The sequence below is a fragment of the Grampus griseus genome (assembly GCF_964374135.1).
Source record: "Grampus griseus genome assembly, chromosome: 6".
NCBI classification, from domain to species: Eukaryota; Metazoa; Chordata; class Mammalia; order Artiodactyla; family Delphinidae; genus Grampus; species Grampus griseus.
The window spans coordinates 103,598,010-103,621,760 of record NC_139000.1 but is presented as its reverse complement, the minus strand read 5'-3'; the positions used below and the strand labels follow the sequence as shown (position 1 = coordinate 103,621,760).

Here is a 23,751-nt window from a genome sequence, read left to right as displayed (position 1 = left end):
TGGCCATCAAATTTCCTTTCTGATCTTGACTTTAGATACTTTTCTAAATATAACCCATGCTCCAGCCTCCCTGGAGGCTCCCATGAGCAGCCTCCCTGCCTTTGTTCTTGCTGTCCCTTCCTCTTGGAAAGCCCCCTGCTCTCCTCAGCACTGCCTCTTCCAATCTACCAATCCTTTAGGGTCCCTTTGCACCATAATGCCACAGAACACGCTCTAATCTGGTCTAACCAGATGCTCTTTGGGTTTCAGCACAAAAAAGCAGGGAGGTGCTCCGAACATGGGAATCGGGTTGCCTTCTGAAAATTAAACTCGAAAACCCCACGGTAGATGGCATCAGCTATCTGCAAAGATGATACACCCAAAGGAAGACTCAAGAAGTAGATAGTTAAGGAGACATGAAAACATCCTCCTGGAGGAAGGTGCCCATGGCTTGCTCTCGGGACACAACTGTACCTACAGATCTGGAACCATAAGATGCAAACAAGGCCCTAATCAAATCAGTTATAGGAAACAGAGGGAAGAACCAAACCATCATCAGTTGTGACAACTGGCTAAGACAGTGACCTAATCAATTACATCCTGCTCGGGTGTACTGAAGTACAGCGTGTGCTGTTACAGACAGAAGGCAGCCAAAGGGACAGACGTGGAGAGGCTGCTGCCAGCACCGGGCAGAAAAGACGCTGACTGAGTTTGGGGGATGCTGACTTCCAGGACAGGGAAGGATTAGTGATGAGAGGATTGGAGATGGTTCATCCAGCTTTCTCAGACCTGCGCAGTTTTCCCAAGGTTCTCCTGCTTCCTTTGTTCAAATTACAAAGCCACTAAGCAAACTCTGGAGAATCGATCTGGCTTTCTTTTGCATCATCAGAAAGGAATATTCTGAGAGTGGAAAGGGATATCCTCATTGTATCTACCTCATGGCGCTGTGGGGAGGATTCAGTGAGATAATGTAAAGGGATTGAGTCAGGCATGTACATAGTAATTATTCAATAAACGTAGGCATTTAAAATCAATCAGTGTATTGTGACTCTGCTTCTGATGACAAGTTCTTACACGTTTGGCTAAAGAGAACTGGCTTCCTGGTGTCTAGGTGCCCTGATGACTGTGGGTACCTGGATTTGCAAAACAGATTCCGAGGCCCTGGGTGAAAGTAAGCCAGCTGAAGTACTGCCTCAGAAAGGGCCTGGCAACCATGCCCCTGGTCGAGGGCATCTCTAGTTCATTAGCATCCTCGAAACGCCACACAGCTCCCTTCTGTAAGCACGCAGCGCATGTCCTAAACCACTTTTGTTCTATTTTCAATGCAATCACTTGTGTATTCCAATTCCATGAGAGTGTAAACCCTCTGAGGGTGGGGGGAGCTTACATCCCTAGCAGAGCCTCAAATGTCATAAATATTGAATGAGTTGAAATGAGATAGATCAAAGCTTGAGCAGACGATCTGGGGTTCAAACAAAGGCTACACAATCTGTGCCTCAGGCTGCAGAGCCCTGGAGAGGAGGCCTGGAGCCACAGGCTAAGAACATCCCTCCAGGGCCCCCAGCCCAGGTGGTGGATACAGGAGAGCCTGCTAGGCTGAAGGAGGGATGCTCAGCTGCCCAGGCAGTTGAGGGAGAGACAGACAAACGGACGGAGCAGGCAGCACCCACCACACTCACCCGGATCTCGGTCTGCACAGTGCATTTAACTAGTTTGAAGTTCTTCCCGGGGTTGAAGCTGTTGCTATAGAAGCAGACCTTGAGGATCCGCACGTCTTCCTTTTCCACGTCTACTGGCACTGCCACCATGGGCTCTGGGGGGCCTTCAGGCCGACGTAACGTGCCCACCTTCACTCGGCTCAGGGTCTCAGAAACCCCGGACATCCTCTCAGACGGCAGCTAGGACCGGCACATCGCAGTCCTGTGGAGACAGCAGAGGGACAGCCCTGAAATGAGTGGTGTGGGCCCACACGCCTCATCCCCCTGGGACAGCACCCAACAAGCTCTGAGACCTGTGCAAAGCACACATCCACCCACTCCCGAAAACTCCCCTTAAAGGCATCCGGCTTCATGGATGGGGAAGCGGAAACACAAATAAAGGAGCAGTTTGCCTAAACATCCAGGTATCGACCGGGACCCAGAGCTCGCAGGCTGTGAGCTCTCTGCTAGAAGCCCCCTCTCGCCATCACTTTTCTCCTCCCACGCTGGCTCCCAGGCAAGGGGCCCACACGTTGCAAACGCAGCTCTGAGAGGAGGCGGCCCCAGCCTGGTTCCAAGGCACAGCTGAGCAGAAAAAGCGAAGAGCGAGACAGTAGAAAATAGCAGGAGAGAAACAGGGACAAGGGGAGAGAAGCCGGGAAGGAATCGAAGTGGAGAATGGGTGGCCTGGAGGGCACTGGAATGGGAAAGACAGGCAAGGGCCCAGGTTGGGGGGCCAGCCTAGTAGCTGAGGGCTCCGCCCACCCGCACCTGCAGCCGCCAACCTGGGCTTTCAGGGCTCGAAGCCTCAGTCCCACAGGAAGTCATCTCCCAGAGCATCACGCACTGCATACAGAGGGACAGCACCCCGGCAGCCCAATCTGCGAGGTCTTTCTGCTGCGGGGCGAAGAGGTGGGGCTGGGCCTCCAGACCCAGCCCAGTTCTGATGACAGTTTGGTTGACATCTATATAGACTGTAAGAATCCTAGGAGTCTTTAGATCACCCCAAATCTCAGCCAGATTGGTCCTGGCCTCTGGATCCCACGACAAACAGCTCTGTAGGGTTTATTCCCACTGGTCTAAAGCAGAAATACCCAAAGGAAGCAATGGAAGTTCTAGCTCCAGACTGGAGGTGTCGATCTTGCCTCCACATTAGGAGCCCCTGGGGAGCTGTCAAGAAAGTCTAAATGCAGACCCTGTGCCCAGAGATTGCCACTGAGGTTGTCCGTGGGAGGCCTGGCATTGGTATTTTTAAGTTTCTAACATCCAGGCTGGGTTGAGAACCTCTTCCAGACTAAGCTTAGCTCTCATATGGAACCCGCTCTTACAGAAGAATCTCTCCCTTCTAACAGGAGACTGTGATTTTAGGCGGACATTCCTCAGACTGGGAGTTGGGGGCTGAAGGACGGAGCTGGCAAAGTTAAAACACAAATGGGACAAATGAACTTATTTCCAAAACAGAAATAGAGTCACAGATGTAGAAAACGAACCTATGGTTACCAAGAGGGAATGGGGGGAGGGATAAACTGGGAGATTGGGATTGACATATACACACAACTACAAATAAAACAGGTAACTATTAAGGACCTACCATATAGCACAGGGAACTCTACTCAGTACTCTGTAATGACCTATATGGGAAAAGAACCTAAAAAAGACTGGATATATGTATGTGTATAACTGATTCATTTTGCTGTACAGCAGAAACTAACACAACTTTGTAAATCAACTAGACTCCAATAAAAATTAATTTAAAAATACAAATGTGGAGTCAAATATTTTAGATGTGGCAGCAAAGTCTATGTTCATTCAATCACACTGCTGGGCACTAGAAGGGAAACATAGACAGTCACTAGCTGCAAGGAGTCATTCCTTTAAAAAGCCAGTGTGTATTATGAAGACATGAAAGAGATGCTGTGAGGACAAGGAAAGAAGCAGGATGTGTCCCTTCCATCAGGGCAGGCAGACAAGGAGCAGAGCTCCAGCCTGAGTCCACCTGGGCAGGCAGAATTTGGGACAAGACAGATGGAGAAAAGACTACCCAGTCTGCTTTATTTTAGAGACTAGTATGTGTATTCTAGAAGCATCCATGCCTTTTTTCAATGTCTACTGGACCTGTCCCGTGTGCCAATCCTCTGCTAGGTACTGGGTGTGTGTCTCGGTTTCCCCAGACCTTCAATAAGGAAACCGGGGAAGTAGTTTGAGAGGCAACCCCAGGAAACCTACCAGGGAGTGGGACGTGTGGGACAGGGAAAGGAAGGCAGCCTCTTATCAATGGAGCGATCGGTTGGACAACTGCAGAGGAACCCTGCTGGGAGCCCTGGGAGCGAGGACAGAACACACGCTGTAGAGCCACTCCAGCCAGCGAGCGACAGAGCCACACCACTTCTTAACAGCCATCGTCCCAGCATTTCCAGCCAGTTCTGCACAAGGGCAGAGTGGACTCAGAGCCAGAGGAAGTCCCCAGGCAAAAAGACGCAGATGCTGGCAGGTAAAAGTAAGCAGAATACTGAAATGGCAAGGCCCAAGGGGACATCAGAAGGGACCATGACAAATCTGCTATAGGATGTGAAACAGAGGGAAGGATGTCTTGCCCCTAAAGAGCGTACACTCTAGTCATACAGACAAACCGTATATATATATATATATAACCATCAATAACACACACACATCTGGTCCTAGGTTCAGGATCTCCTGTGTCTACTGAGCCAGGGGCCCCATGACCCCTGGGCATCTGTTTGTATAAACTAATTTCCAGGCAGGGGTCTCATGACACAGTTTTGTGAAACAGGCATCTGGGTAGGAAGGAAATGGAGTAGCGTATGGTGTCTGTCCCCAGGGACTAGATCATGCCAATGGAAGCCAAAGGGCCTACACCCCAAAGACCATTTGGAAAATAGGGGTGCAAGCAGTGTCATCAGGTTGGCCAGTGGGAACGTGGACTCAGAGCTGGAAGGAGGCTGTTATACCCACAGCTGCAGGTCACGCCATGTGGCTTCTGGACACCCACAGTGAAGGGGACAGGGTGCCATTCAGAAGATACCCCCCAGCCCAGGCAGCATTCCCACCCAAAGGGTACTGGTGCTGGTGAGCACACAGAGACACCTTCGGGACTCCCTGAAATACTAGGGGAGAGTCTGAAAGAGAACAGTTAAGTAGGAATAATATGTCAGTAAAATACAAGAGATCTGGCTGTTACGATCTTGGAAGCTCCACTTTCACATGTGATGTGTGTCATTGGCTGAAGAGAAGAGTGAAGGAGAGAAGCCCTCTCTGAAAGGCAGAGCCCAGTATCAGAGGCAGAGCAAGTCAGAAAGCTTCGCCAGGACAGAGGTCAGGGCAGAGTCTGCAGGGGGAGGGGGTTAGGCCCCCACGGTGCTTTTAACCTTGCGGTTACAGCCAGTGGTGCAATGAGATGCGGTACTTTTAAACTTGAGGGGCCAAGAGGATGTAAACATGTAACGAGGATGTGGGGCAACAGGAATGCTCATTTATCGCTGGCGCAAACTTTGGAAGACAGTTGTATGGTTTCTTACAAAACTAAACAGACTCTTACATGATTTATCAGTCATGCTCCTTGGTATTTACCCAAAGGGGCTGAAAACTTATGTCCACACGAAAACCTGCACATGGATGTTTATAGCAACTTTATTCATAATTACCGAAACTTAGAAGCAATCAAGATGTCCTTCAGTAGGCGAACAGATGAATAAGCTGTGGTACATACAGACAGTGGAATACTTTTTCGTTTGTTTAATAAACTTTTTATTTTAAACGAGTTTTAGATTTACAGAAAAGTTGCAAAGATAATACAGAGAGTTCTCAGATACTCCTCACTCAGTTTCCCCTATTCTTTTTTTTTTTTTTTTTTTTTGCGTTATGTGGGCCTCTCACTGTCGTGGCCTCTCTCGTTGCGGAGCACAGGCTCCGGACATGCTGGCTCAGCAGCCATGGCTTATGGGCCTAGCCGCTCTGCGGCATGTGGGATCTTCCTGGACCAGGGCACGAACCCGTGTCCCCTGCATCGGCAGGTGGATTCTCAACCACTGCGCCACCAGGGAAGCCCTCCCCTATTCTTAACATCTTACCTTACTATGGGTACACCCAGACGACGGAATATGATTCGATGCCCAAAAGATATACTCTAGCAAGCCATGAAAAGGCATGGAGGAACCTTAAATGCATATGACTAAGTGAAAGGAGCCAATCTGAAAAGGCTACAAACTGTATGGTTTCAACTATATGACATTCTGGAAAAGGCAAAACTATGGAGACAGTAAAAAGATCAGTGGTTGCCAGGGCTTGGGGGAAAGGAGAGATGAATCGGAGGAGCATGGAGGATTTTGAGGGCAGTGAAAATACTCTCCGTGATATGATAGGGATGGACACATGTCATCATACACTTGTCGGAACTCATGGAATGCACAACACCGACACTGAACCCCGATGTAAACTATGGACTTTGGGTGATAGTCATGTGTCACTGTAGGTTCAAAAATGTGATGACGAGAAACCACAGCCTGACAGTTGACTCCCGTTTCCCAGCCTAACTGGGCAGTGCCTGGCCCACGCAGGAGCCAGCCCCCACCAGACCCTGATCAAAGAGCAGTGTTCATATTCTATACCCAACCTAGACTGATATGTTGGCCATCATCAACACGCTCGGATGACACTGGTTTCTTATCGTCATCAGTTTTTTCCTGGCCTTTGGTTCAGGAGCCATCACTCATAGTAGTCAACGTGGATCCCACTGAAATATCTTAGCAAAATTATTTCAGTCTCCCGGGATCTACCTTTGCCTTCAGACCAATGCTAGTCCCTCAGGTCTGCCCTTAGTCCTTTGTAGTGGTAACCTTGGGCTATCTATTCCAAAAACAATTACAATTTAAAAACTTTAAAAGAAACATATGCGTTTTGCACAACAATCCTGGGAGATGTGCAGAGATGATTATGACCATTTTACAAAGGAGAAAACATACTCAAGAAATTTTAAGCCGTCTGGTCAAGGGATCATGCTTGTTGAGTAGCAAACTCGGATCCCAAAGCAGATTTGAATCCAAGTTCAAAGTTTTTCCCACCTTCCCATCTGCCTTTGAAGAAAGTAGTATCTCTTGATACCACAGACGTGGGCACAAACTCCATGCAAGAAGAAATGTGTCAACCCAGCATGGAACACCCCAGTCTGTGAAGAATCCAGAGTCCTCCTGGCTTAGAGAGCATCACCCCTCCCCAAGCTAGGACTTGGTCATGAGAGGTCTTGGAGGTGTTTGGCCGAAAGACCTCAGCCCAGAAAGGTGGTGCCCACGTCTCTGCTGACATGTGGCAACTCCCTCAAGGGCATCCAAAACTCCCAACTGTCAGTACAGATCTGCAGTGAACTGCCAAGGGGTCCCCCAAAACTCTCTGAAGAAGAGTAACTGAAAGGTGTTATATAAGGAAAGCCTCAGTCACCTGCCTTGGGGGTCTTGGAGAACACAGCCCTCAACGTCACGCATAGTCTTCTCTCCAGGCCCACCACGGCTGATTTCAAGCTACCAACATATGGCACTGGGTGCAGTTAGGAAGACGTGAGAACGACCTGCTGACTCTAGCTCCTGTTTCTGGACAACAGAACTTGCCTGTTCCTCCAGACTTTGCCTGATTACTTGAATTTCTCATCAGTAGCTTGTCTCTGGATTTTGTTGATCACAAAATCCTCTGACTCTAAGTGTGTGAGCCAAAACCCCTGCTCCTTCCTGTAGTCCAGACCTGGACCCCAGCCTGGCAATCCTTCCTCCCTGCATCCTGGCCTGCCCTAGACCCTATGGGCACTGTCAGAGGAGAGACCGTCCCATGGCACTGGAGAAAACCCTGGCTCAGAGCCACCGTGGGCTCCGGCTGTCTCCCAACCCCCAGATCTGCCCAAGGCAAAGCCAAAGAATAACAAACACAAGGAAATGGGCTCAAATTAAAACAGGAAAAGTTTTGATTGGCTATAAGAACGTCTTGGCCAAGACCTGCCAAGGGCACTAAGGGAAGCGGTACAATCTCTGAGTCCCTGAAGTCTTCAGGAAGAAAATAAATGACACTCTTCCTGAACGGCAAGACATTCACCTGCCTGAAGGGGGAGGGGAGACTGAAGCAGGATTGAAGTCCCTTCAGATCCTCTGGGTTGTCACTGTCCCCAGGGCTGTGCTCCTGGTGTGGGGAAGATGTCAGGGTTATAGGGGTCAACATCACAGAAAAATACACTCTTGATCTTGAAGACACTGCAAGGTAACGTTACGTCTTATTGAGCACATACTGTGTGCCAGGGAGTTTATGTAAGTAACCTCTAATTCTCTAGGAGGATTCTGCAGGATAGGTAATGTGAGAGAGGTCTAGCGAGGTGACTGTCCACAGCATACAACTGGTAAGCGGCAGAGAATTAAGGCCACCATGTTGCCAATGGCGAGTGGGCTGCTGGTGTCACGTCCTGCCACCATGCTTAGGACTTAGTGTCTGGCTCTGCCACCAACTGGCTCTGATGCCTTGAGACGTCAAGCTGGGATGGGACAGAGTTCCCAAACAGCAGTTGGCAGGTGGATGATGGCCTTTCGTGATGTTTCGCCGTGTCCATGGCAAAATGAGAAAAATAAGAACACTGTAAAGAATCCATCATAAAGCTGAACGTATTCCATGTGAGAGGCAGTCTTTTATTCTAACTTTGTCTTTCCACCTTTGTTGTTTTTTTTTTTTTTTTTTGGTTTTTCAATGTTAATTCATTTATGAAACGACAACGATAGCCTTTACCAATTGGCCTGGAAGCTTGGCCTCTTCGGGAACCAGACTTGAGAGTGACGCTGGGAGTTCCAAGGGTAAAGGGCAATGTCTTGAGGACTGAAAGTTCTGCCCATGACTTCAGGGAGCACGGAAAGGGCACCATTCGTCAGGAAGGTGGCACGATGTCAGGGAGAAGGCACACACATCTGACTCATTCGAACCTGGGTTTAAAACTCATGTCCTCGGGGCTGCCATGCTGCAGAAGTCTAGGCCGTTACTCACGAAGGATTTCAGAGCTAGGCAACGTGGTGGCCTTAAGTGTCTGCCACTTACCAGTTGTGTCACCTCTCTAGACCTCAGTTTCCTCTCTTGGGATAGGAGGCTAACATTACCTATCCTGCAGAACTTTCTAGAAAATCAGAGATTACCTATGTAAACTCCCTGGCACATGTATTTTTTAAACGCCTGTGACTTGGCAGAAGAAAGAACCAAAAACCCAATACCAGCGCCCACTTAAAAAAATTAAACTGGCCGAGTAAGTCGAGGCTCAGGGGGTGGTGGCAGCCCCTCCTGTCTCCAGGGCTCTGAGGCTGCCTTTCCTCCAACACCCACCTTCTCCACCTGCCTGGGCACCTGAAAAGAACACCTCTACCTCCTACTCTCTGCTCACACGGAGGGCCGTCGTCTGTCCTGCGAACCCACAGCAGCGTGGACCGAGGCCACACAGAACACAGTCAAAACGCCAGCCCTTTGGATCTAGCAGAAGCCAGAATGTCATGAGACACACATTTTATTTCCACTCTGTCTCTGAGTCACTTCCTCTTGCTGTTTCCCCATCAACAAAATGGGGAACACATGCCTTTCCTCTGCAAAGGCCTGCTGAGAGCAGCCACTTAACGAATTGGCAATGACCTTGCCATCTTGGGGAGCCAGGCCTGCCGTGTCTGGGAAGCTGGGCCCTACTGTCTCCACACAGCGTTCCCTCCCCAGCCCTGGGCCCTTTCAAACCCCAGTTCCCATGAGGGCCGGCATTCTGCCTGCTCCAGGGCCACCCAATCCATCACTTGGTTAATCCCTTCCCCTCCTCTCCGAGCGTCCCTCCCCATTACCTTGCAAAGGAAGGAACCAGGAAGGTTGTGATTAGCACCAGCTATAATTCAATGTAATTCAAAAAACCTTTGAGAGTCTCCCACATTTTCAGCTCGTCACCCCCGCACACACGACCCACTCCAGATCATTCTGTTGCCAGCACTTTGCGACCCAGAGGTCACCTGACTCGTAGCTGGCTCTCAGGGCGCTGGGAGGGGGGCAACAGAGACGCATTACCTGTCCTTCCTTGTTAACAGAACCTCTGTTCTCCCACTGGTTCAAGGACTTTGATCCCTGCAGCTGGGCAGAGTTTTCTTAACCTCCTGTGTGACTTCTGAGCGCCGCTAGCTCCCCAGCCCTTCAAGAAATCCCACTCCCCTTGGTCCTAGTCGGCCAGCTCATGAGTGATTCGGACTGGCCCGTTTTTCTCCCCCCATCGCCGCCTTTCTTCTTTTTCCTCTTCTCCCCTTTCCCTCTTCCCCCAGCCCTCCAATTCTCTCTCTCTCTCTCCCTCTCTCTCTCCCTCTCTCTCTCTCTCTCTCTCTCTCTCTCTCTCTCTCTCTCTCTCTCTGCCTTGCTATGTTTCAGGAGACACACCAGACTCCGGAGGTATGAAGATAAGCAAAAGTGGGAAGAGGGTCCCCGTCCAGCAGAGACTCACAATACCGTAAAAAGGAAAAGGATTCGAGCAAAGCAGCCACCACATGGTATGGGATCTAATAGGGGTCTCTGCTGGGTATTAGTTGATCACAGGAGAGGACTTGCCTCTGGGGCGCCTGGATCTCAGGAAAAGGTGACACAGCAAGCTCGGGAAATCACGTGCTATGGTATAGGGCTGGTCAGGAGGGTGCTGAAGGGCTGCCGGGAAATGAGAGGAGATGGTGACAATATAAGACCCCATGGAGAAGCAGATTTTCACATAAAAAATATAATTTTGGCCATAGGATGAAGCCAGGCATGAGCTAGGAGGCAGAAGAGTGGCTCACATAAGGCCTTGGCATGAGTTTCACCAGTAATCCAGGGCAAAGATGGCCTGGTCTGCAGCATTTGCCGATTTCTCTTGTGTCAATACTTCCGTCATCGCTGATTTCAAGCTACCAACATGATCTCACTGACGGCAGACTTGGGGAGAAATGCATGTTGTGAGAGCTGATTCCAGCACCGCACAGCCTGAACAGTGAGTGACCTGGGAGTAGGATGGGGGCAGATTCTATAGTCACTTGCTTCAAGCCTGCCTCTGACCCTTGATGTTGTCTGGTCCCGGCAGTGGTATCACCACCCAGCACTTCAAGATAGCAATCTACAAGGTGCACGGCAGCACAGAATTTTAAGGTGCGCTCCTTCCTCCGAGGAGCTCCTGTGACTTTCCAATTTCCTAAAAAGTTGTAATTTTCAAAGCCACATTCTGTCCTCGTTAAGCTCAAACTAAATTCTCCTCTGCTTCGAGTCCCAATGTCAGCCTCTTCCTTCTCTCCCAGCCTGCAGCTCCAGCAAATCCCATTTGCCTCTCTGCATGTGATACAGAATTGGTTGTTGGGCTGGGAAATTCGGTACCACAATGAATCGACGCTACATTTGAGTATTTTGAATTCTTCCCCATTTTCTTGAGAGGAAGATGAGGAGGCCAAGTGACAAGGAGGTGAACTCCTAACTGGCCAAATGGTTTTTCCCAACAACTGCTGATCAAGTGTCTGTATTAACCTGAGGACCGATGGCTTTTTGAATGGGTCCTTGTTCACACCTCTTTATTTGGCATTTAGGAGTTTGTGGTTAGTAGACGAAAAGCACCATGTTGAGCACAGGATTAGGGGGCGATTGTGACTCTGGCTGAAGACCACAGAGGGCCCCTGACATCTGCACAGGCAGGCAAAACACGCCAAGGGGAACAGAATGCAGCCAGTGAAATGGGATAAATGTGAAGTTCTTTACGTGGACTCAAAAAAATCTTCCCCAGTCTGGGATGAGGAAGATGTGGTTTAGCAACAGCATGGATTTAAACAATGGGGTTTAAGCTGTGAAGTCACTGTTGGTCACTATGAAAGAGCTGCCGAAAACTTTAACGTGGTTTTGGGGTCACTAGAAAATCCCTAAGATAAGGACAGTGATCCCCCCCGGGGCATGGAGACAACTTCATCTACAGAACTGGTGGCCCACAGCCCCGGGGTTTGAGAGACTGTGTTCTATGGTGAACATCCCAGGACTTTCAGAGCGTGGGGAGCCTGGGAGGCAGACCCTTAGGCTAAAGGGGGATGGGAGTCCTGGGAAATGAGGACGGGACTGTTGGTTTCCAATGGCTGCAGGGCTGCCATGCAAGAGATGGACCCCACTCCTTCATCCAAGTCAAGGTTTTTAAAAAAGTGCAACAGACTCTTTTACAAAACTACAATAAGATATCACCTCACACCAGTCAAATGGCTATCATTGAAAAATCCGCAAACAATAAATGCCGGAGAGGGTGTGGAGAGAAGGGAACCCTCCTACACTGTTGGTGGGAATGTAAACTGGTACAACCACTATGGAGAACAGTATGGAGGTTCCTTAAAAAACTAAAAATAGAGCTACCATATGACCCTGCCATCCCACTCCTGGGCATATATCCAGAGAAAGCTATGGTTCAAAAGGATACGTGCACGCTAATGTTCACTGCAGCACTGTTTACAACAGCCAAGACATGGAAGCAACCTAAATGTCCATGGACAGAGGAATGGATAAAGAAGACGTGGTACATATACACAGTGGAATATTACTCAGACATTAAAAAGAATGAAATAATGCTAGTTGCAGCAACATGGATGGACCTAGAGATTGTCATACTGAGTGAAGTAAGTCAGACAGAGAAAGAGAAATATCGTATGATATCCCTTATTTGTGGAATCTAAAAAGAAATGATACACATCAAGTTATTTACAAAACAGAAACAGACTCACAGACTTAGAGAACGAACTTATGGTTACCAGGGGGAAGGGTGGAAGGAAGGGATGGTCAAGGAGTTTGGGATCGACATGTACACACTGCTATATTTAAAACGGATAACTAGGAGCTTCCCTGGTGGCACAGTGGTTAAGAATCTGCCTGCCAATGCAGGGGACAAGGGTTCGAGCCCTTGTCCAGGAAGATCCCACATGTCATGGAGCAACTAAGCCCGTGCGCCACAACTACTGGGCCTGCACTCTAGAGCCTGCGAGCCACAACTACTGAGCCCATGTGCCACAACTACTGAAGTCCGTGCACCTAGAGCCCGTGCTCCACAACAAGAGAAGCCACCACAATGAGACGCCCGTGCACCACAACAAAGAGTAGCCTCCGCTCGCTGCAACTAGAGAAAGCCTGCGTGCAGCAACGAAGACCCAATGCAGCCAATAAATAAAATTTTTAAAATAAATAAATAAATAAAATGGATAACCAATAAGGACCTACTGTATAGCACGGGGAACTCTGCTCAATGTTATACGGCAGCCTGGATGGGAGGGGAGTCTGGGAGAATGAATATATGTATATGTATGACTGAGTCGCTTTGCTGTGCACCTGAAACTATCACAACATTGTTAATTGGCTATGCTCCAATATAAAATAAAAAGTTTAAAAAAACGATATAAAAAAAGAGCGGTGGTCTTTACATGCTCAGAACACCCACCGTGCACCCCTTTCTAGAGTGTTTGAACACTCGCTATCTTGCTACTATCTCCCAAGGCAGACGCCACTCCCATTTGGAGGATGAGGAAAAGCGACCAAGCACTTTGCCTGGGGTCACTTTTCTTAAGTGGCAGAGGCAGGACCAGCACTCAGAGTTCCCATTTTAGCCCAACAAACACAGCCCACAGCCCAAGTCCCACCACTAGGGGCTTTGTCTCCGCACAGCAAGGTGGTTCCAGATGAACACTGCTTTTCTGATATGGCCCCAGAATTCTGCTCACACAAAAACTTACACATAAACATCAGTTTCCAGCCCTGCAGCGCTAAAAGGAATACTGGCCTTTTATATATTAATATGTGTAATAATCATGATGATGTAGAATTTTGTTATCTTTGATGATACATTTAATAAACAGAAAAAAAATTGACAATGAAATGAAAACTCAAGTACTTTTTTTTTTTCAGCCAGAAAGTACAAAGCCAGGTCTGACAGTAGAGGTATAGTCCCCTCATCCAGTACCACCTTAAAAACAACGAAACCATCCTCCTGAACAAGCTTCTCCACCTACCAACCCCCAATGTGCTACTCTTTGCAACTCCAGTAGACACTACAAATTTGCTTTCTGTAAACAGATACTCAAACCATTAAGTATGACAGTGTCCCCAATCTGTACACTGCAGTGATCAGCTTTCACTTTAGTGCAAATTTAGATGCTCCGTCCAGCAAACAGGATGCCACCTGTGTGTGAAAAGACTTGGGAACATTAAAAATAGATGGGAAAATCCTCAGCAGTTAAAAATGCTAATAAAAACCACTTTGAGGTATCACTACAAACCTTTTAAACAGCCAAGACACCTGGAGAAAAATAATAAAATCTTATGTTTATGGGCTTGAAATGAAACTGGTACAATTGCCTGTTGATTCAGAACCGGCTTCCTGAAGAGCAAGCTAGTTGAATAGAAAATGACTCACGTGGGGCAGAAGACCTAGATAGACATTCCTCCAAAGAAGACACACGGATGGCCAACAGGCACATGAAAAGATGCTCGGCATCACTAATAGAGAAATGCAAATCAAAACTACAATGAGGTATCGCCTCACACCGGTCAGAATGGCCATCATCAAAAAATCTACAAACAATAATTGCTGGAGAGGGTGTGGAGAAAAGGGAACCCTCCTACACTGTTGGTGGGAATGTAAATTGATACAGCCACTATGGAGAACAGTAAGGAGGTTCCTTAAAAAACTAAAAATAGAGTTACCATATGATCCAGCAATCCCACTCCCTGGCATATATCCAGAAAAGACAAAAACTGTAATTCGAAAAGACACATGCACCCCGATGTTCATAGCAACACTATTTACAATAGCCAAGACGTGGAAGCAACCTAAGTGTCCATTGACAGATAAATGGATAAAGATGTGGTACATATATATACAATGGAATACTACTCAGCCATAAAAAATAATGAAATAATGCCATCTGCAACAACATGCATGAACCTAGAGATTATCGTACTAAGTGAAGTAAGTCAGACAGAGAAAGGCAAATATCATATGATATCACTTACATGTGCAATCTAAAAAACAGTGCAAATGAATTTATCTACAAAACAGAAACAGACTCACAGACATAGAAAACAAACTTATGGGTACCAAAGGGGAAAGGGGGGAGGGAGGGATAAATTAGGAGTTTGGGATTAAGAGATACACGCTACTATATATAAAATAGATAAACAACAAGGATTTACTGTATAGCACAGGGAACTATATTCAATATCCTGTAATAACTTATAATGGAAAAGAATCTGAAAACAAAATTCACACACACACACATATGTGTATAACTGAATTACTTTGCTGTACACCAGAAACAAATACAACATTGTAAATCAACTACACTTCAATAAAAAACAAATAACTCACATGTATTGACTTGGCCACCCAACTGTGGGAAATGCACACCCCACATAACTAAAGAGGAAGCAAGGATCACATGCACAAAGATGTTCATAGCTGTACTATTTATAATAGAGAGAAAGTGAAATCAGAACAAAATGCTCAGGGAAATGCTGAGGGGGGGAATTCTAAGCAATATCATTAACGATATACGCCATTTAAAAACATGAACAGTGGTGATTCATGAAAATATTTATATTAAAAATGTTAAGTGACAGGGAATGAAGTTCACATACTGATTATAAGTACGTAAAAATGCATGTACGTTTAGAATTACATACAGTTAATAGACCTTAAGTTTTGCTGTTATGTTGGTTAAATATATGTAAACATTAAGTGGCTTCCACGAGGCCAGATGCTGGCCCTCTTTCTCCTTTCAACCTCTAGCTCCTCCTCTGACAGCCTGACTTTCTTACTTTCTGCACGCTCCACATAGCCCACAGTGGCCAATCCTCTCACCCCAGAGTTAGGCTAGAGAGCAAATAGGCCCCAAATCTAGATGTCAGGACTTCCCTGGCGGTCCAGTGGTTAAGATTCCACGCTTCCGCTGCAGGAGTCATGGGTTCGATCCCTGGTCAGGGAACTAAGATCCCGCAGGCCACCTGGCCAAACAGGAAGAAAAAAATAAAAAATAAAAATAGGAATTGGGGTGAATAAGGCAGAGAGAAAGCGCAATAAAATCTGTCAAGAGAACCTGGGACTACAGGAAGTCATCCTTAACCCTAGACAGTCCTCCAAGAGACCAGAGCACCTGCCAAGGCCTGGGGGGTCTTTGCCACACTGTGACCTTGATTCCGTCTCCAGCCCTGAGCCCCTGAGCCCGTGTCCCCTTCCTTTCTCCTCCCCTGCACGCCTGCAGCAGGCTCACTTCTGAGAACTGACAGTGGTTAACCTAAAGCCCGTTTAATCCTAAGAAGAAATTGAAATGGTAGGTACTGTTAATCACCCATCTCAAGGATGGGGCAGCTGAGGCTGAGCAAAACGACTTCCTGAAGATCACAGGGCAGGGATTCCCATGTTGTCCCGAGGGCTCCGGGTGTGGGCTCTTTACTGCCACACCCTGCAGTAATGGGTCCGGGACTGCCGGAGAAGAAGGAGAAGAAGGCCTCCGCCCACAGACAACCCCAGGGCTCTGGATTCTAACGGTGAGAACAGTGGACTATTTGACCTGATACATCACCCCTAACAGCACTTGGACCCGGCCTTCCTCACCTGGCTGTGGGTACACGTGTTAATACACATATAGACAAAGATTCTCTCCATGACCAAACTTCAGTCAGGCTCCTCTGAGCCCTCTGCTCTACTAGGCCTGGGCGTCGGCTTCCATCTCTGTCTTTGTAGAGTCCCAGCTTTAGCAAGAATCCCACTAAGTGGGTTTAGCCAGAATTCCCCACCTTCTATTGCTGCCCATCCCCACCCCCCAGGTAACCTCTGGTCACTGTAGCCTGTCTTCAGCAAGAATCCTGCTAGGTGAACTTAGAAAAGGAAAACCCTGCCCTCTCACCCTGTCCATCCACTGGCCACCCCACCAGCACCACCGCCCTGGTCCTTGGCAATCGTTTCCACTTTTCCTTGTTTTATTTCAATTTCTTTCCCCTACTGCAAAACTCCACTATAGTAGTTTCCCTGAATAAAGTCTGTCTTACCATTCTTTAGCAAGTATCTGAATAATTTTGCTTTAACAATATATACGTATGTATATGTATATATATCCCAATCCTTAGCCCTGTCTTCGTCTCCATGAATGGAGATCTCTGGGCTGAGGCCCAGTCATCTGTATTTTTTAATCACATCCCAGGTTATTCTGATACATACCAGTGAGGGTGCAGAACAGCTGGTTTGGCCCTTGTCTTGCTGGTGAGCACTGAGTTTCAGAGAGACTAAAATGCAAGGACTCTCGGCTGGAACCCAGGTCTCCCCATTCCCAGGCTGCAGGCTCCCACTGGCAGGGTGGAGTCTGACAAACACTTGGTGCAGTGACAGACCTCAGTGAGTTACGATTCTTAAGTGTGGGACATTCCTGGCTGTCTCTGAGACTGAGTCCAGAGCACAGTGGTGGTTTCTGTTTTAGTTTCTTACTGTTACCCAAGCCTATTATTGAGAAATGGACAGAAAGAGCAGAAATAGGTGGCTTTAATTATTCAGAGCTCAGAAAAATCAAAAAATTGGGGGGAACTCTGGCCTTTTAAAACTCTAGCCACAGTAGTTCCAAGGGAGGGAAAACCTGAGTACGGTGGCAAGAAATCCCCCAGCTTGTAGCTCTTCTCTCACAATGTTCTCAAGCACTTCTCAAAGTGTGGTAGGAATTTTTTCTCCCCTGGTTAGAAAAACAAAATAAAATACAAAGGGAAATCCCAAGCCAAAATTTTCTGAGCCCGAACGGTAGCAAAATTGCTGTTATCCTTTTACAAGAGCTATGGAAGAAAAAGATCTCACGGACCCAAAGGCAGGCATACAAACTTGGGGCCAGGTGGCTAGGCTAGGCTGGGGAAGAAATGACCCTTAGGGACCCATCTGTGGGTCACAATTTGAGTAGGAGGCCCTGAGAATGGGGGTTTATGGGCAGGTAGCTCACAATGTGCCATCAGGAAAAAAGAAAAAGAGAAGGAAGGAAAGAAGGGAGGGAGGAAGAAAGAGAGCGAGCCTGGCATTTCCCCATAGTTCTGTCTTTCTCACCCAGGTACACAGCTTCACTCATAAATTAATTCCTGTTGTGTTCTAAAAGGTTAGGGTTAGGGTTAGGAGACTACTTAGGCATACACAATTAAAGTAAAATAAAAAACTCCAGAGATTCTATGCGTATTTGCTACACAAATATGTGCCCATGGTTATAGCTAGGTGTATGCAGAAAAGGAGACAGAGAAATGAAAACAGTTGTGGTGGAGAGGTAATTAAGCATTCCATTTTAATGGGTCTGGTTTCAGTGATAAATGCTTCTCAAGAATCACTGAGGCTACCTCCCAAGGTACAGTTGATCCAAACCTGAAAATATCCAGGACCCCCCTACCTACTTCCAGCCCCAGGTAGGAAATGGCAGGGGGCAGTCAGAATCCTGGGCTCTCGTTCCATAGCCATCATGAAGCTAGCTCCCCCCCAGGTCGGATGTAAGTCTATGTTTGGCATAACGGTCCTCAGCCCTTTCTTCCTTTAGCTGTTCTTTCTTTGAGGTTTCCGAAGCACACAGGAAGTCAGAAAAAACAACAGCCAACCCACTTCTCCACAGCTTCACCACAGACCTGGAGGGACAGGGCACAGCAGAACACAGAAAGGGCCCTGCGTCACAGGAGGGGCTGGGGGGGGGGCAAGAGCCATCGGTGGGCCCTCCTCACACCACAGGGCAAGGGTGGGAGCCGGCAGAAATGGGAGGGAGGGCGGTGAGGGTCATGTTCATAGCCGGGCCTTCCAGAGTCCCCAGAGGAACCCAGTTCTAGTACTTCTCTCCTTCTGTTGACTGAGAATTTTCTCTTTTTTTAATTAATTTTTTATTGGAGTATAGTTGCTTCACAATGTTGTGTGAGCTTCTGCTGTGTAGCAAAGTGAATCAGCCATACGTATTCATATACCCCCTCTTTTTTGGATTTCCTTCCCCATTTAGGTCACCACAGAGCACTGAATAGAGTGCCCTGTGCTGTACAGGATGTTCTCATTAGTTTTCTGTTTTATACATAGTAGTGTGTATATGTCAATCCCAACCTCCTAATTCATCCCACACACCCCCCTTGCCACCTTGACATCCATACGTTTGCTCTCTACGCAGAAATAGAGACACAGACGCTGAGAATTTTCCGGTTACCTCACGTACACCCACAAAAGCTACAGCATTTAAAATCTTTTGAATGACATCTAACCTAAATGCCAGAAAGATACTTAGAGAACTCAGTCAAGTCACCTCGCCTCCTGAGACCTCAATTTTCTCATCTAAAAAGTGAGGGGATTGAGTGAGAGGAATGTTTTTTCCAACAAATTCTTGAGCACAAATGTTTCAAACTCTACAAGTGGTTCCTGTGGTGGCTTAATTCATTGTTTGGCTGAAATGCTTCCATGTTTATAAACCCCCCAAAACACCTTTCAGTGGCCCTGAATTCCAGGCTAAACCTGCTGGACCAGATTAGATGCTTCCCAAAATGCCCTCTTGGATATAAAAGTCTTGGAGCTAAGACCATTAGCCCCAAGGAGAGACCCTGGGTCATTGAAACAGGAGTAGGGAGGGGTAAGTCATTAGGACAAAAAGAAAAGGAACAATCTGGGATACTGATGAGGGAGAAAACATAACAACTCCAATTACAAATTCATTGGTGGTGAGAACCAGAGCTGAAGGGACTCATAAATGATGTATTTTTACCTCCTTTGCCTTATAGGTGAGGAAACTGAGGTCAGAGATGTCAAGTCACTTTCCCAAAGACACAGAGCTGAAATCTTGATGCGGGGAGCAGAGCAGGGACCCTTTGATGCATCAACCACAGGACTGGAGGACCTGAGTTTTTGTCAGGAGGTCCACCTCACCCAAACGAAATCCCCTGTGGGTGCTGGAGTCCTGGTGACCCCCTATGGACTGACTACTCAGGTGATGCCAGCCGGGCACAGAGTTAAACAGAGGAGACTTCTGCCTTCTAGAACTTTCTGCATCTGCATCCAACACTTCGGAGGTCTTTACCTCACCCTGCCCATGGTGGACTGCCCTCTTGGGAGAGGTTTTTTCCTGCCCAGAAAGGGAGTCTACATTTTAATGGCGGCCTAAGGTACAAGTCCTCTCCCCTCACACGTGTAGTAGCAAGCGACAGTCCACAGACCACCTGTCCTTCTCCTTCCTCCTCTCTCTGGAGGTGGTACGGGCCCCTTTACAAGGGAGGGGAGACTGGCTCAGAAAGGGTAAGGCCCACGCTCAGCAGTAAGCAGAAGAGGGGCCAGAACTGAGGCCTCCCAACCAGCAGCCAAAGGAGGCTTTCCGGGAGAGGGAAGTTTTACATCATACTGGGCACAGAAGAAGCATGTATTTGGAGGTCTGTCCCCGCCCAGGCAATTCAGCTGAGACAAATCCTATACCTCACTGAAGCTCACTGTTCTCACCCACAGGAGTTGGGCATGTTAATACTATCTTCCCTGAACTGTTGTGAAGATGAATGAAAACAATGAATATAAAAACACTTGGTAAACTCCAAATCCTCAACACCAAGCATCAGTCATAATCACACCTCATCCGTGATCCTCTGGTTCCTTCAAGTGTTTACGCAAACATTTCCATGACAGGCACTCATTCCTGTCAAAGAAACTCATTTGTCCCATTTGGGGGCCATTTTCAGTACTGGAGAGGTCTTTCCTATGCTGTGTTAAAGGAGTTTTTCTGCAGCTTCGACCAGTAGGTGCTAGGTCTGCCTCAGGAGCTGCCAGGCATAATCCCTGCCCCCTCACCCCTGCTTCGCACAGCCAGTCCTGGTCTAAACACAAGGCTGCAGAGAAACATGCGGGTTTGGGGGACTCACAGATCATTCTACACCAGGACCACCCGCTGCGCGTACACACTTTAATGCCAACCTCAAGAAGCCCGTAGAAATCGTTTGGATGAGCTATGCCAACACCAGTGATAGTAACCGGCTGCTTGCTGAGGTCACTCAACCTCCAGCAGTCAAGGCCCCCAGCGCCTGCCCAGACGTGCGTGGCTTGAGCCTGCCCCAGCTCCCAGCTCTCTGGGTCTAGACTTAGGTTCTTAGGATTTTAGAGCTGCATATGGGCTTTGAAGACCATACACGCCTGGACCTTCTCCCACGGCCTTGCAGTCACCGATGGGGCTCCTGGGAACACTCAGTCCACTGTGAACACTGGTCCCTGCTCATCCTCGAGCTGAGGTGACAACCACACCCTCCTTCGTCCCCACAGCACTGGCTGAGCAAACAACCTCCCACTCGCGGGTTCTATTCTCGGCTGTCAACATCGCCATCACCATCGCCATCGTCTGTCAAGTGTCTGATTGCACGTGGCTGTGTGCCAGGTGAGGGGAATAAAGGACCCAGAGCATGGGCTGCCCTGCGTGCTGCTGCAGCCCACGGCCCTTCTGAGAGCAAACAGGTCGTAAGGGCAGAAGCTGCAGCAGACGTGCATGGACACGGTGCACTTGTTATATACTCTGGGCTCACCAAAAGTGGGGAGCAGGGCTAAGTGCATAACTGGGGGTGGGGCGGGGGTGGGGAGAGGCTCACTATGGGTGAGACATGTGGGGCAGAGGAAAGAACTCAGCCCCAGGAGGCAGGGCCATGCGCTTCCTATGCTGAAAGCTTAGCTGACACCCAGGACCTCAGAATGTGACTGCATTTGGACTTAGGGCCTTTAAAGAAGAAATTAAGGTAAAATGAAGCCATTATGGTGGGCCCTAATCCAATCTGATTGGTGTCCTTCTAAAAAGAAGAAATTTGGGCATACAAAGAGATACAGCTGCACGCAGAGAAACAAGCCTACGAGAGAAGGCAGCCGTCTCTAAGCCAAAAAAGAGGCCTCAGAAGAAACCAGCACTGCTGATACCTTGATCTTGGACTTCCAGCCTCCAGAGCTCTGAGGAATAAAGGTAAGCCCCCCCCCAGTCTGTGGTGTCTATTTCTGGCGGCTCGAGCAGACTAACACAGGCAGGAAATGTGGGTTCTGGTTCCCACCCCTCCCCTCCCCACATGGACCAGCCTGGACAGACCAGAACACTGTGGAATTTAGCATCAGAGACGCTCTCTAAGATTCCCCAGTCCAGATGCTCCTCAGGCGGAGACTGTTACACATACAGTTGTCTCACTCTAGATCTATCGGGTAGAATGAGCGGGTGGGGCAAAGGAAGAGGAACCTTTATTTTAACAGGAAGGATGACATACAGCAGGTTGGGAATGACTGGATCACAGTTGATAAGCCTGATACCAGGGAGGGAGAAAAGCTGCCCAAGTCAGACACTCAGAGCAGGGCCAACAAAGCTGGGACCTGCGTAGGGGCTCCCCGTCCCAGGTTGCATCTGCTCTGAGATCCCGGTCCTAGGTCTTCCTCGTGCATCCAGGGCAGAGGAGGGGGAGTCAGGATGTTTGCTGTGCTGGCAGGAACTGCACTTCTGACCTGCCCTGGGGACCCCAGGTGCTGCAGGCTGGAGGCGTTTCCAGGTCCGTGTTCTCCTGTCGTGGACTCTCATGGATGAGGACTTTGTGCCCGCTCCCTCCAGCCCCTTCCAACCTCAGAGAGTGGCCCAAAGAGCACTGGGTTCCGGACCCTGCTCTGCAATGAACCTGAGACTTTGACCAAGTCCATTCACCTCTTTGGGTCCAGGGTCCCCTCTGAACAAAGAAACTAAGGCTGGACTCTTGGGTCACTTCTTGCACGGAGGTGCTATCTGATAGCCAGCACCTCTGGGCTGGAAGGAACAGGCAGCACCTCGCCTGGCACTCCCCTCCTGGTGCACCTGGAGAAACCCGTCTCCTCAGCCCTCGGGCACATGGGCAGAGCCTTGTTAATAACTGTGCTTCCAGGTTTCTGTATTTGGTGCTCTGAGCCCTGGGGCCTTGCTGACCCTGGAGGGACTGCTCCTCCCTCTGTTAGCAAATTCTTGAGAAGGTGCCTTTCCTGTACAAACCAACCAATCCAGAGCCCCTAATCATCCCGTAATCACCTCATTTACTGGTCTCTCACGATCTGGTCACTACCCTCCTGCCCTAATCACCCCAGAGCCAGGTACCAGACAACCAGGGACACTCCCCATGTCCCAGGGCCTGCTGAAATTATTCAAAATAGCTAATCCTAAACTTGCTTACCCGGTTTTACTTGTTCCTTTCCAGGGAAATCACATGGAAGGATTTGTTTAAGATTTTTTTTTTTTTTGATGTGGACCATTTTTAAAGTCTTTATTGAATTTGTTACAATATTGCTTCTGTTTTATGTTTTGGTACTTTGGCTGCGAGGCACGTGAAATCTTAGCTCCCTGACCAGGGATCGAACCTGCACCCCCTGCATTGGAAAGCGAAGTCTTAACCACTGGACCAGCAGGGAAGTCCGTAACATGGAAGGCTTTTGCCCACGTTTTTCCCTCACTCCCTCTGCCTCCTGACGCTCCCTGGTGCTTCCCCATGTGAACCCCCCACATGGCATTCTCTGCCTCTTATTTTAGGGACCCGTGAGTGTCAACTTCTTCCTGCAGGACAGTCACCTCCGTGTCTGCATGTCTTTCCAGACCTGCCTAAAATTAATCCCTGGTCTCCTCAAAACTGCCATGGCCTGGAACTCTAGGCCTGTATGCAACCCCTTTTGGGGTTAAAATCCCCACTAGTTAACCTCCCACGTGTCACACAAATCTTTTCACTGTCTACATGTACCACCCACGAAGAAGGTTTGGGACCACTGATCCAGCCAACCTCCAGTCTAACCATCAAATCCCCTCTGTAGCCTCCACTGCCCCCTCAGCCATGGGGCCTTACTGCCTTATGCACTAGGCCTTTCTACTTCTAAGGAGCCCTCCTTGCTAGAAAAGTCTGTATTATGCTCGCCATAAACCTGCCTTCTCATGGCTGTTGGCCCCTGGTTGGATTTCTGCCCTCTGGGGATGTAGAGAGTTGGTGCCATCTGCTTCCGTATAACATCCCTTCAGCTTCTTAAAAGCAGCTCCCAGTTCCCCTAGAGGCATTTCTTCTTCCAGCTAAA

At 48.4% G+C, this 23,751-nt stretch overlaps 1 protein-coding gene across 1 annotated transcript in view; it reads right to left on the bottom strand.

Annotated features, from left to right (window-relative positions):
- The window catches only part of PTK2B (protein tyrosine kinase 2 beta), a 128,722-nt gene that overhangs the window by 60,995 nt on the left and 43,976 nt on the right, over positions 1 to 23,751 (bottom strand). Inside the window, exon 2 of the mRNA XM_082656806.1 lies at positions 1,659 to 1,899. Coding sequence (XP_082512932.1) covers positions 1,659 to 1,862 — 204 coding nt within the window. The 5' untranslated portion in view covers positions 1,863 to 1,899. The remainder of the gene's footprint in view (positions 1 to 1,658; positions 1,900 to 23,751) is intronic.